This window comes from Leopardus geoffroyi, chromosome D4 (assembly GCF_018350155.1).
Source record: "Leopardus geoffroyi isolate Oge1 chromosome D4, O.geoffroyi_Oge1_pat1.0, whole genome shotgun sequence".
Taxonomy (NCBI): domain Eukaryota; kingdom Metazoa; phylum Chordata; class Mammalia; order Carnivora; family Felidae; genus Leopardus; species Leopardus geoffroyi.
This window is the reverse complement of record NC_059342.1, coordinates 13,164,225-13,178,349: the sequence shown is the minus strand read 5'-3', so window position 1 is coordinate 13,178,349 and position 14,125 is coordinate 13,164,225. Positions and strand designations below refer to the sequence as shown.

At 40.9% G+C, this 14,125-nt stretch overlaps 1 protein-coding gene across 11 annotated transcripts in view; it reads left to right on the top strand.

The window, feature by feature from the left end:
• The window catches only part of TRPM3 (transient receptor potential cation channel subfamily M member 3), an 803,483-nt gene that overhangs the window by 706,329 nt on the left and 83,029 nt on the right, over window positions 1-14,125 (top strand). For 7 of the 11 annotated variants that reach the window (XM_045468651.1, XM_045468655.1, XM_045468661.1 and 4 more), the window contains 5 exons: window positions 1,455-1,505; window positions 9,461-9,496; window positions 9,655-9,795; window positions 12,761-12,790; window positions 13,661-13,950. In XM_045468651.1, the coding sequence (XP_045324607.1) occupies window positions 1,455-1,505; window positions 9,461-9,496; window positions 9,655-9,795; window positions 12,761-12,790; window positions 13,661-13,950 (548 nt within the window). The remainder of the gene's footprint in view (window positions 1-1,454; window positions 1,506-9,460; window positions 9,497-9,654; window positions 9,796-12,760; window positions 12,791-13,660; window positions 13,951-14,125) is intronic. The other 4 variants (XM_045468653.1, XM_045468658.1, XM_045468654.1 and 1 more) reach the window with 1 other exon arrangement.

The window sequence follows — 14,125 nt, the reverse complement described above, 5'->3', positions numbered from 1 at the left end:
AGGCCACTTGTGATAAATTCACAACTAATATCATACTCAATGGTAAAAAGGTTGAAGGTTTTCTCTCAGAGATCAGGAATAAGTTAATAGTGCCCACTCTCTCCACTCTTATTAAACATGATATTGGAAGTCCTAGCCAAAGCAGTCAGACAAAGGAAGGAAGGAAGGAAGGAAGGAAGGAAGGAAGGAAGGAAGGAAGGAAGGAAGGGAGGGAGGGAAGAAAGGGAGAAGAAAGAACAGAGGGAGGGGGAAAAAGGAATCCAATTTGGAAAGGAAGAAGTAAAACTGTCTTTGCTGATAACGTGATCTTATATATAGAAATTCCTAAAGACTTCACACACACACACATACACACACACACACACACACACACACACACAACTGTTGGAAATAATAAATGAATCCAATAGAGTTTCATGACACAAAATCAATATACAAAAATCAGTTGCATGTCTATACACTAACACAGAACTCTATGAAAATAGAATAAAACAATCCCATTTACTTCACAATATCATCAAAAACTGTAAAATATTTCGGGATAAATTTAACCAAGAAGTAAAAGATCTATAAAGTAAAAATTGTAAGACACTGATTAAAGAAATTGAAGACACATGTAAATGGAAAGATGTCCCATAGCCATGGATTAGAAGTGTTAACGTTAAAATGTCCATACCACCCAAAGCCTTTTATAAGTTCAGTGCAATCCCTTTCAAAATTCCAATGGCATTTTTTCATAGAAATAGAAGAAACTGTCTTAAATTTCACATGGAACTACAAAGGACCCTGAATATCCAAAGCAATCTTGAGAGAGAAGAACAAAGTAGAGGCATCACATTTCCTGATTTCAAACTATTTCACGAAGCTATAGGAATCAAGACAGTATAGTATTGTCATTAAAACAGACACATAGACCAACAGAACAGAGTTAAAAGCCCAGCAATAGATACATGCACATGTGGTCAATTAATATTTGAAAAGGGAGCCAGATATTTAAACACAGTGTAGAGGATCCTCAAAATATTTGGGGCTGAGGGGTGGGGAAAATGGGAGATGTTAGCTAAAGGGTATTAACTTTCAGTTATAGGACAAATAAATTCCAGGGGTCATATGTATAGCATGGTGACTATAGTTAACAACACTGTATTGTATAATTGAAAGTTGCTATGAGATTAGGCTTTAATGTTCTTATCATAACAACAACAAAACGGTTGACAACCTCCTTTACAAAGACTGAACCTAGAACTCAAATGCTCTTTCTTGAGGAACCACAATCCCAAATTCTGCTAGTGTGTGTGTTTGGAAGAGCCAGGTACAACTGAGCAACTAGAACAAGGCTCATCATGAAGAACGACCCCCTCCTCCTCCAGATCCCTTCCTTCCAGATCCTTCTTGCCTTGCCAATGAGAGCCCCTGACTAGCAAAACCATCTGATTCTTCTTTATTGTTTTCAGAGACATGGGCCCTCAAATACATTGTACCACTTGGTCAGGGATGTCAAAAAGGTAAGAACCCTCTCGACTGCAGGTCGGAGGCCCTGTCTTGACTGCTTCCTGTGATTAGAAAGCGCCTGTGTTTTGCATGCACTGCCAGAGCGCTCCTGTCCCTGCGAGACGCCTCATTTCAGGACACTGTTGTGTGTGTTGCCTTTTAACTATGACATCTTTGCTTACAATGCAGCTGTGGTTTTACCTCCAGTCTCTGTGGTTTTAGATGCTTTCTTTGGACATAATGTTTTTAGATAGCAGAACGCTAGGCTTTGCCCCATGCTGTGTGGATTTATGCCATTGCCTGTTTTCTTCCCTGCGCCTCTCACTGTTCGGGGAGCTGGTTTCCATGTTGTGTGACCAACCGTAGGAGGTATCTGCACATACCAGCTCCTGATGCGATGCATCACTGTCACTCCTAACACTATACGGAGCTCAGGAAACATAGCTCAAAAAGTCTCAGAGAATCAGAAACTAAAATGCATACGTGCATTCCGTTCTTCTAACGCTTTATTTTTTCCAGCATATTTTTTCACGTTGACCATCTAACTTGAGGGGAGGTTAAAAAAAAGAAAAGAAAAAGGCAGTAGGTTTGGATGAAGCAGAATGATTCCCATATTACAGAGATAGAGGCTGAAATGTAAGGAGGTGAGAACTGTAGTACGTGGTTAGGAAAGAGGTAGAATTCGAACTCAGGTCCTTCGATGAACAAGAATATACCAAACCTTTAGTGATGACCAGAAGCATGGCACTAATCTACGCTTCCTATATGCTTCAGCTCACTTCATCTTCATGACAATTCAATGAAGTGAATTATTATTTTATTATTATATAGTATGATTCCCATTTGTAGGTAAGAAGAGTGAGGTACAGGGAAAGCTGTGTTTGATCTTAGCCAAGTGCCTGTTCTTTTGCCCCGTACAAGCTCTCCCAGAGATAACTTTAATTCTGAATCCTTGACAGCCATTCCCAGTTGAAACTAATGTTTCAACTCCAAAGGATGGACTAGATGGGGGCGCTTTTCCCACCCCCAACACACACACACACACACACATACACACATGCACAGCCACCCACTAGTTTGTAGCAATTCTTCACCAAAACCCAAAGGACATAGTCAGAGAAAGCTACAAAGTAAGGTAAAAAATATATGGAGTCACTGTCTAGAACTTCCCTTAGGAAAAGTAGCCACTTTTTAATTTTTCCCTTGAAAGGCCAAGTAAAGGTCCTGGGGCTGCTTAGAATGTACCTATTAACCAGCTGGACCTTTGCTAGTAATGAGTAAAGGGGACAAAAAACAAAACAAAACAAAACAAAAACCAAAAACCCCTTCTGTTGGTTCTTGGAAGCTTTCCTCTCATCCCCACATGACTTTACTGAAGGATACTTCATCTGTTGTGAGTGAGTGAAGCCTGTTGTTCTTTCAAAGCAAGAGAACAGTCTCTGTGCAATCTGTACATCCAACGCAACCACCATTCTACCACGATCACATCTTTCCTTGATCTGATGCGTTGCGAGCCGTAATCACACCCGCCCTCAACAGAGCCATTTCTCTTACCCTCAAGTCTTCCAATTTTGTGTAATTTATCCTGGCTTAAAACTGCCTGGCAACTAAAGAGGGGGAAGTGTCTCAAAAGATTCAATGTACACATTTAACACATATTCTTTGCCAAGATATATGTTGTTCACATTCAATAAAATGTCCTGAGGGTTTTTTAATAATAAATAAGACATCGTCCCCCTCACCTTGAGCTAATCTGTGTTGCTGCAGGAATTGTGAGTCTTTCTAGGGCGACAGCTATGCCTTTGTCCCTCAATCCCAGCCATCGGCCAATTTAAGCCTTCAAATAAAGTCACTGATTCACCTCCAACTCCTAGTTTTTCGATATCTTGACTGATTTCCAAAGGGATTTTTGCAGTTAGATTATACTGAGTATAAATGATCAAAACCCCTCCTATTAGGTTCTCTTCTTTGTAGGACTCTGCTTTACGATATCATTTTCTCCCTTCTGAAATCTCATTAGCTGCCTACATTTGCCCCTGTCACTTGCATTAGAAGGCATGTATATTTAAGGGAAGGGTTTTTTTAAAACATCTCAGCTAAAGATGGACTCCAAAAGTAATAGAAACTAACAAGAAAGACCATGATGGTTAGGGTTTGGGAGGAAGGAGTATTAGGAGCAGCTTTATTTTTCTTTTAAATGTGATCCAAATTTTGGAGCAAAAATACATAAAGATTCATTTAGGTACTGATTTATTAAGTGGAAAAAAATGATTACAAATGGTCCAGGATAGTTCTGAACTGGCTTATAGGAACAATTCATCCTTTTATGTGGGAAACGAGACAGGCTTTAAAATGCTAAGAAAACCTTGGGCAGTGGAAGCAATTTTCAAAATTAAAGAACTTGATAGTTAGCATGCGCTTTGTGCTTTAAGATTACAAGACTTTATATTACATGTTAATTGATATGATCTGTGACAAAAAGAAAAAAACGTGAACCAGTAAGTGCTAAGCCCTGATAAAAAATGCTATTCTGAACCGTAAACACAGTGTTTGATGCTATGTCTATGAGATAAAATGCAAAGAGCTCTTACGGACCCAGGGTGTGCGTTTAAGAATAATCAGCTGGTCCTACATTTATCAGTATGGTCTCTCCAAGTCGAATTCTCCTTTGACATCAACAGAATTGAATTCGGAGAAATGCTCCCAAGCTAGTTTCAAAAATCTCACATTATTTATACCAGGGGAGCAATGAGGTCAACAGTTTGTTATTCAGCCACAATCAGAAATTTGAAATGATAAAGGCCAACCCAGTCCCCTGTTTTCCTGCATAAATCCATGGGACTCACCAATGCTACATTATACCAGAGTGGCCCGAGTCTGTCTGCTTTTCCGTGAAATCTAACTTGCCATTTTTAGAAGCTAACTGTCTGCTCAATTTGTGCCTCTGTATGTTTTCAAGTACTAGTTTTTCCTTCTTAACTTACATATCCTAAGACTTCAGATTACCTGGACTCTCATTCCCCACCAAGGGGCGGGGGGTGGGGGCGGGGTGATATCTGAGTATTATATAGAAGTAGTTGTGAAATTATGATAGCTTAAAATTCATTCACATGGGAATTAAGACAGGGCTTTGCAGAATGGAGAGGTGGGAGAAAAGTATTTCAGACCCTCGTTAGGTAAAGAAAGGACATTTTCATAATCCCATCAGCCAAATTCATGCAGATTTCCAAAAGCATTTTTATTTGTTTAAAGGCTGCCTGCTCTAGGGGCACCTGGCTGGCTCAGTTGGAAGAGCGTGCGACTCTTGATCTCAGGGTTGTGAGTTCAAGCCCCACACTCAGTATAGAGACTACTTAAATAAATAAGACTTAAAAAAATAAAATAAAGGGTTGCTCGGTCTATAGCCATGCCAACTATTGTGGGACTGTCCTCTTTGTCCATGAACTTTTGCCAGAGTAGTCTTTTCTCCCCTCTTCCTTGGTAAACCTGACAACCAGCAACCATTTTATACCCGACATATATTAGAAGGAAACAAGCCCGTTTTGAAGGCTTGTTACAAGTTTCCACGAAATGTGTTTCCCAAACAGCTGAAATCTGATGGTGAACGTCATGAGCTGACTTCTGAAAAAGATTTTATTTACAAGAGCCGATCTAATACATGCATTTAAACTATTCTTTTAATTAAAAGTCACCTTTAGGAGGGCATGGATGAAAATATCAGAGTAGCGGCTCATGGCTTGAGAAAAAGAGACAACGTTTTCAGGTTGTCACATGGTACCTACCAATGGAGCCAAGCTTCTCTGTTTCACTCTGTGGATCAAAGTATTTGAGTCACACAGCTTGCCGCGTGCTGGTAAGGCATGAAATGGGACATAAGTGTGCAGGCATTACCAATTGCCAAAGTAAATACCAAAAAAGGGAGGAGAGACTAATAGAAACAACAGACCAAAGGGGCATTATTCCAGTATCATTCTTGAATTCCTATTTGAAAAGCATCCAAGCATAGGAAGACTCCTCCAGAAGGTTTTTGGACATTACCTGTGGTATATGAGGTGCCGTTCACGTTCTCTGCTTTTTCCAGAGGAGGTGGATGTGATGAGCACAACACCAGGCCTGTCTCTGGGCTCCCAGTTCCACTAACCAGATTTCAGGGGCGATTAGTGGAAACCCCATCAATGGTGCGAGTTCTGGACAAGAATCTTTGCGCGGTGACCTAGCAGCATAGAAAAAAAAGAGCAGCCTGCCAGGCAGTGGTCAGACAATCGGACCTCTAGAAATAGACGGGACCTTAGAAGTAACTCTGTCCCAAGTGCCTGTTTTCAGAGTGTAAACTGAGGAACAGAGGAAGGAAGTGATCTCCTCACGTTCACAGAGAGGCAGAGCTAGGGCCACCGTGCTAGCCCAGCGCTATTTCCACTGCTGGGTCATACGCTGGGTGTTCTCTGCATCTGTGACATCTGAGGTCACAGGTGGCCACGGCCATCGGCACAGCACCTCAGACATGCCCCAATGTTACCAGCCCCCTCAAAGTTCACCCAGCACAGATATGTCGCAAGAGGCTGAAATTGCACCCGATTCTACAAATTACATGAAACCTATTTCTTCTTCCCCCAAAGGTTTCCATTCTTCCTAGTAGAAATTGTGAAACTAATTTCCCTTAATTTCTCTGCTTTCCAGGCCTCGGTGCTGGTGGGGGAGGGGGCGATGAGGACAGATGCAATCAGTCTTGCAGGCTTTCAGACACATTACTTGGTAAAGTAAGCTCTCCCTCCTCCAGATATCACTTTAACAAGGGCATCTGACTCTCCTTATTTCTAAATCCTCCAATCTGCTGTTTTCATTTGCATCGCCTTATTACCCATCTAAAACAGAACAGGCACCTAAATGCTGGTGGAACCCTCACCGGCTTCGGTTAGGTGAACATCGCCCCCTTGTGGTCAAACAGAAATGCAGGCCAATTCCTTTAAGGCGTTGGCTCAAAGCTAAGCAGAACCCAGAAGGCTCACTAAATCCTTTCTCCTACTTCAGACCGGATCACATTTAAATCACTTGAAAATAATAAAGATTTATATGAGAAGTGCCTACAAAAAAAAAAGACTCCAGCACTTTCTCTTGTTGTATATAAACCTAGTAGCCCTTTGTGAATAAAATCATTTGCCAAAAATATTTTACTGGTCCGTCTCAAATTTTTATTGAATTTTACCACGATCCCTTTCCTGATAACCCCCCACTCTTCTAGACAATTCAAAAGCATAATTATTGCCACTCACTTCAGGCAATATTGGTGTCTCGTTCTTAGAATTCAAACTGATGTTCACACATAGGTTTCTCAAAAGAAAATATACATAGGTGTTAGGTTTGCTGTTACTCATGATTCAAATTTAGAGAATTCTTACAGGATTAAAAATAAGGCACAAATTCATCAACTTGCTATGATGGCTTTTCAGTAGCATCACACAAAATCTTTTAGGGAATTTTCTGAACCCTGGGACTCAAGCATTATATAGAGACCATAGGAGCCATAGAGTTGCACCCATTTTACAGGGAAGCCTTGAGGGAAACCAGTTGATTTATGAAGGACAGACAGAAAGAAGCCCAGGGCAGTTGATTCACAGCCAGGGTTCTCCACCCTGCCTGCCTCACAGTGCCCAGGAAAACAACACAAATGCGGGGCCTCTTCTGTGGGTCATCCTTGTAGACGCAGATGAGATCAGGCAGACCCAGGAGGGTCCAGACTTTGGGGTTCTTTAACTCTTGAAATAACAGGCCTGTCTAACTGTCAGCTACAGCTGACGATCCAGAAACCCACAGCCTTGTTAAGCAGTCCCAAAACAATGGAAAAAAGTGGTTGCATGAGTAATATTTGTAAACTCAGTTTCATGTTTATGGAAAGGGCAGTGCATGAAAAGTTACTATCTAAAGACTTTCTCAAAGTTCCCTTTTCTCTGTTTTTGCCATGCTTTGCATAAAGAAGTCAGACACTTGGTCTTGTCTGACCACCTGAGGATAGCTTAACTTGCCAACACAGGCAGATTCATGACAGAGTCCTCAGAGGAGATTCTGAAATTCTGAGAATGGTTGGAGAGGAGAATAAGACCATCTTTAGGAAGGGACATTTTGGTTGGGATTCTGATGAGCCAAGGTCAAGGATGAGAGGGGTTCTGTAACACAAAGTGCTTCCACTGCAAGTGTGACGGCTTTGCTCAGCTGCCTCAAATTGGGTCCCCAAGCCTGCTTTGTGCCCCAAGCCAAGGGAGAAGTGGAGCTTGATGGGCAGGGCTAGGAAGGGTCGGGGGCGGCAAGGGAGTCTAAAGAGCAGCGCCAGGATCTCCTGTGCTCAGGCTGCTGCTTCATTTGCTCTCCGTTCATTCCTTCTCGTTCCTATTCCACTGAGAACACCAATGGAGCGATAGGCGTATTTCAAGTCAGTTTCCACGGTGATACGGGGCTATCCCAAACAGGATGACTCACAGACTGTGGCCAGTTAGTTCCGATACTGACAAGAACACAGTACTGAAAAACCTGAAACTGAGACTTGATCCCAACCACATCCATTAATTTCACTGTTTTACTCATTCACATTCTTACCAGCAAAGATTCTGAATGCCTACCACACACCAGCCACTATAAAAGGCACTGGGGATACAAAGATCAATAAAGCAATTAAGGCTATGGGTTTGATAGGGAGGATACAGTGGGCCACCTCTAACCCTGAACCCCTTACAAATGTATGCTGTTGACCATAGTAAACCTGAGGAAGTATAACTGAAAACCTACCCTCCGTTAGCAAAACAATTTAAGCTGATTTCCTAATGATGACTGTACACTGTAAATTTTCCGATTTTGTCATGTGAGCCCACCCGAACCTTTGTTACTAGAACAGCGATTCCACAAACTTTGGTGTATATCAGAATCACCTGGAGAGCTAATAAATCATGTAGAGGCCCATACATTGAAGCAGGACAGGGGCCAGGCCTTTGTACTGTCACCAAGTTTCCCAGGTGGTTCTGATGCCACTGAAATTGAATAACCACCACCAAATCTCACACAGAATCTGGAGTGAGTCCTCCATTAAGGACAAAAGTAGACAAAGCCCTCGTGCTTCTCCTGTATATATCCAAGGGCATAGTGCAACGGCTCCCTACACAGTGTGGTACCCTTGCCATTCATGGTATAGGGCATACTTTTGCATCAAGGAAATAAACCAGACAGTGAATTAATTAATCACACCCTTTGAAACTCACTGTGTGCTCAGAACTTCCCACAAATGGAATTAATCCTTCCTTGACCTAGCAGAGCCAGTATCTTTCCTTAGACCCTATAGAGCACCTTTTAGGTGTAGAAGCCAGTAATGAGTAGACAACGGTAAAACCTCTTGTGTTTTCGCACCTATATACGCAAGCAGCTGAAACTTACCCCATAAGAAGCACTCTTTGAAAGAAAATATCCAAAATCTGCTTAATTCTGGGAAAATAAATATTCCCTTGATAGAATCTCTTCTGATGCCACTGTGTTTCTCTTAATAACCACCAGGGGTGCTCCTAAATGACTTCATCCTGACATCCATCTGCTCTCCTCTTGTGAAAAAGGTGCCAAATTTGTTTCATTGTTAATAGAGGTCTTCCCAAGGGAGATCTGAACTCTGAGCAGAGCCCACCTGATGCAGGCCCTGGTAATAACAGCCATCTTCTGGAAGGAGTCTTCATTTAGTGAGCATGAAGAGGTCAGCAAGAGAGAGGTAACAAGCCTGGGCCAGAGGCAGAGCAGCGCAGGGGGCCCGGAGAACATCTGGGGGAAAGGAGTTGCTAGCGACTAGGACTCGTAGCATTTGCCATGTCAAGCCTTGTGTTTCTTTCTGCTACACTGGTGTTTTTTTCTCCCCAGCTGAAGACTTGAATAAATATTTTGATTTTCTGTTATTGCCGACGATTACTGCATCTTCTTATTTAACTTATGTCTTCTTTCCAAGCGAGAATATCCAGGTTTCGGTTGGATCTATTTTAAGGTGAATTAATTAACCAGCATAATAATACATTCATATGTTTCTTTTTTAATTATTTTTTTTACTCTAAAATAGTTACAGAACACATGGCATAGAATCCCTAGTAAACCACGCTGTCTTTTGGATGTGTTTGTGTGTGTGTTTTCCTTCTTCCCTGATAGGGGAACCTGCCCCCAGACTATAGAATCAGCCTGATTGACATCGGCCTGGTGATCGAGTACCTGATGGGCGGGGCTTATCGCTGCAACTACACGCGCAAGCGCTTCCGGACGCTCTACCACAATCTCTTTGGCCCCAAGAGGGTGAGTTTTGCAGCAAGTTTCCTTTTCTGGACTCCTGGGAGGACTAGGGCACGACACAAGTGGGCTGTGGCTTCGTTATCTCCAAGGAGCATCTCAGATAAGAAGGCAACTGGTCTACCCACCTCTTCCTCCCTCCCAAATCCTTCAAAAGGAAGAAAGAAAAAAGGCAATGTATTGGTTGATACACTCCTTTCTCTTCCCCAGAAGGTCCAATTAAAATAAGAAACTGGCAACTGGGAGTGAGCCTTAATGATCAAGGAATAATAATGAAAGTCAAATTAATCCTATCTATCTCAGTGGTTTGAAGGTTTTTGGTCTTGGGGTCTATTTATACCTTTAAAAATTATTGAGGACCCCTGGACCCCAAAAAGCTCTTATGTATGGGAGTTCTATCTATGGGTATTATCATGTTAGAAAGTAAAGACTTAAAAATATTTATTCATTAATAGTTAATATTAATTCATTTTAAGTTAACCATAAGAAGCCCATTAGATGTTAGCATAAATAATGTATTTATGAAAAATAACGATTTTTGTGATAAGAGTAGCATTATACCCTTTTTGCATATTTCTGTAATATCTGGCTTAATAGAAGACAGCTACATTCTCATATCTACCTTTGCATTCAGTCTGTTGCCAGATGTTTTGGTTGAAATATACAAAGAAAAGCTGACTTCATACAGACATGTAACAAATATGACAAGTATATACATATATATAGAGAGAGAAGGAGCATTTTAATAATCTTTACAGATAATTATAAATATTCTTTTTTGAAGTTACATACATCAAAACAAGTGGCAGGTTTTTTTTTTTTTTTTTTTAATGTTTATTTACTTTTGAGAGACAGAAAGAGATAGAGCTCAAGCAGGGGAGGGCAGAGATAGAGGAAGACACAGAATCTGAAGCAGGATCCAGCTGTCAGCACTGACGCTAGGCTTAAACTTATGAACCATGAGATCATGACCTGACCCAAAGCCAGACGCTTAACCGACTGAGCCACCCAGGCACCCCACAAGTGGCAGTTTCTTAAAGATTAGTTGCAACACGAAATCTGAAATAGCTTCAGTGAACTTTTTATACTCTGTTACTTTAAAATTCATTGGTTGATCTTACACTTTGCATGGATCTTGTAACATCAAGGATTGGTCATTGTAAAATATTGGTTTGCTGAGTTATACAGATCTCACTGTTGACACATTTCATTAAACAATTTCAAAAACTCACATTCATTAATATCCCTTCCAATCTTGTCAGAAAAGTCTTTAACTTCTGAAAAACTGTCAAGGTCATGGGAGAAAGGATATACAAGTTTTCAAAAATTCTCCTTTTTTTCTAATTGCTGCTTGGAAAATTTTGAATTTTGCCATTGGCAACAAATACCATCAGTTACTTTCCTTGAAACAATAGCCCACTTCGGCCATTTCCAAAAATATCTGCCAAATGTCCAAGACTAAATAAACATAGTTTGTCTGGCAGTCATTCCTTCCAGCAGACAGTGCATGAAACAATGTGGCCACAAGCCAAGGAACTGCGTGTTTGTCCTCAGGACAACCCATCATAGCTCAGTATGTAAGGAAAGCGCTTAACCCATACTTGCCATTTCGTCCCTCAAAACACTGAAAAGACATTTCTTTAGCATCGAAGATAGAGATTTAATAAAGTTAATATTTTTTTAGGCCTCATCAAGGGCTTCTTAAGTAAAAACTGGATTTTTGTTTGTTTTTAAACTTCAAGTGCATAACAGTGGAACCTAATGACCGCTAGTAAAGTTTGGTGCCACTGCCTTCATTCCTGCCACCCCCCCACCCTACAGTTTTATTCACCATTCTTTTATGCCATCATTGCAAATGTTAACACAGTGTCAAAGACAAGTAATATCTTAGTATTATTAGGAAAACACCTTTGACTTCACAGAGACCCAGATATCACAGGGTTCCTGGACTGCATTTGGAGAGCTGTTACACTAGCTGGTCGTTGGCATGATTTTTATTTTTAACGAGGCTTATCTTCTGATTTTGAAAGTATTTTGTGGTGCTACGAGGCCACTTTGAAAACACCAGGAAGTATAAATAAGAAAAAAAATCACACAAATTTCAAACTGCTGGGCACTTCAGAAGCTAAAAGGAAAGAAACGGAGAGAGGCAAGGTCCAAGCTATTCCTACTTGAGTGGTCAAATCAAATTTGGAGGAATGGTAAGGGCTGCAACCTTACTATTTTACTCAACTTTCAAGAGAGCACTCAACCGTTCTGTAACATTTAACACAGAATGAGAATCCCTGACCCCTGAGATGTAATTTTGTGCCTCCCCTCATTAGGTATAAATTAAGGGCTGTAATCTGCTGAGTTGTCTTCTCTCTCTACATCTTGGCCTGTGGCTATTTTGCACATTCCCAGCGTGACCATTGATGCTACAGTATGTGCTGGCACTTTCCACACCACTGAGCACCTTTTGCTACCATCGGCACATGCCCTTGTGGTCCCATGACCCTTTGCTCTACTGGACAGCTGCATAGGCGACATGAAGTATCTGAACATATATTCTGAGTAATATTCCAAGTCTCCAGGTAACAGAGGTATTTCAGAGGTTTGAGAAACATCTCATGGTTTGAGTGAACATTTCATGGCTTACCCAAGTGCCTGAGATCATGGAGATGTCAGCTAAATAAGATGGTTCTAGGAAGATGGAAGAAATTTTGGTCCATGAAAGAGATTATAAATCTGCAGGCTCTACCCTGGGGCAATCTCATTGTGCCCCTCTAGATATCTAATTTTCTATGATTCACTAAAATCACTAATAGAATTTCTATAAATAGGTTCCTCTTGTAGCATTTTATTTAGTGAAATGAATAAATGCTATGTGGTACCATAGAGATGTTCTATTACCTGGTTAAGATATAATAGGATTCTTTTCTTACCTCTATAAAGAAAGATCTAACTTTATGTATAACATTTTTTTAAACAGCCCAAAGCCTTGAAACTACTGGGAATGGAGGTGAGTATTTGCCCAAATTATTAATGTCAATTATTTATATATATGTATATATATTCATTATTCATTAATATATTCATAAATATTCATTCATATATTCTTTATATATATTCATTCATATATATTCATTCATATACTATATATATATATACATATATATAAATAATTGACATATATATTCATTCAATTGGTAAGGCTTAGTACATGATTCTAAAATAAGGAAGTGGACTTTTTCCCAGTGTTGAGAGGGCAAGTCACAGTAGCCTTGAAAATTCCACCCTGAGGTTACATTAGCAAGAAAATAAATCGTATTTGAAATACTAACTCGATAACCAAGGAAGCATATAAATTCCAGTAAGTGAAATCTATTCATGGGTGTTTACAAATGGCAACTGATCCAAAGGCCAGAAATACTTCACAAATGCACCTGAGAGGTATGTAGAAACTCGAGATAGATTATCTGTTTTCCAGCTTTTGTTCATGTGGGTATTGTGGCTCAGGCACCTGCAAGTATAGGATGTCTTTGTCCTTTCAGAGAAAAGGGTAGTGCTGTCCATCATGAGGCACAAATAACCTTACATGTAGGGGGAAAAAAAAGCGGACAAAAGTAAAGGAAGGAAGGAAGGGAAATTGAAAAATACCCACTGAAAAATACTTACTAAAAGTTGAAGTACAACACTGACATGTTCCCATAGGGCTGATCTTGTTTTAAAGTTAGGACTGAGTGCTTCTGGGATAGGTGCTGGGAAAGGCTAGTTCATTCTGTATCAATCCCAGAGCAGGTTCCATAGTATATATACAGTAAACAACCATATAATATATTTAGTTGACTCATTTCTCACTCCACCTCTGTTTTTTTCCCTAAAATGACAGGATGATGTTCCCTTGAGGCGAGGAAGAAAGACAACCAAGAAGCGAGAAGAAGAGGTTGACATTGACTTGGACGACCCTGAGATCAACCACTTCCCTTTCCCTTTCCATGAGCTGATGGTGTGGGCTGTCCTGATGAAGAGGCAGAAGATGGCCCTGTTCTTCTGGCAGCACGGCGAGGAGGCCATGGCCAAGGCCCTGGTGGCCTGCAAGCTCTGCAAAGCCATGGCTCACGAGGCGTCTGAGAATGACATGGTTGATGACATCTCCCAGGAACTGAACCACAACTCCAGGTGGGCCAGCCCAGCAAATGGGGTGGTCAAGAGGGGGCAAGAAGAGGAGGCAGGCCCCAAATACTGGAGGGTCTGAGCTACCCAAACCATTCGGCAGAGGTAGGGTCACCTCAGTGGTACACACAGAGGGTGGACACCAACAGTTAACATTTATGGCAAACAGTGCTAGATACGC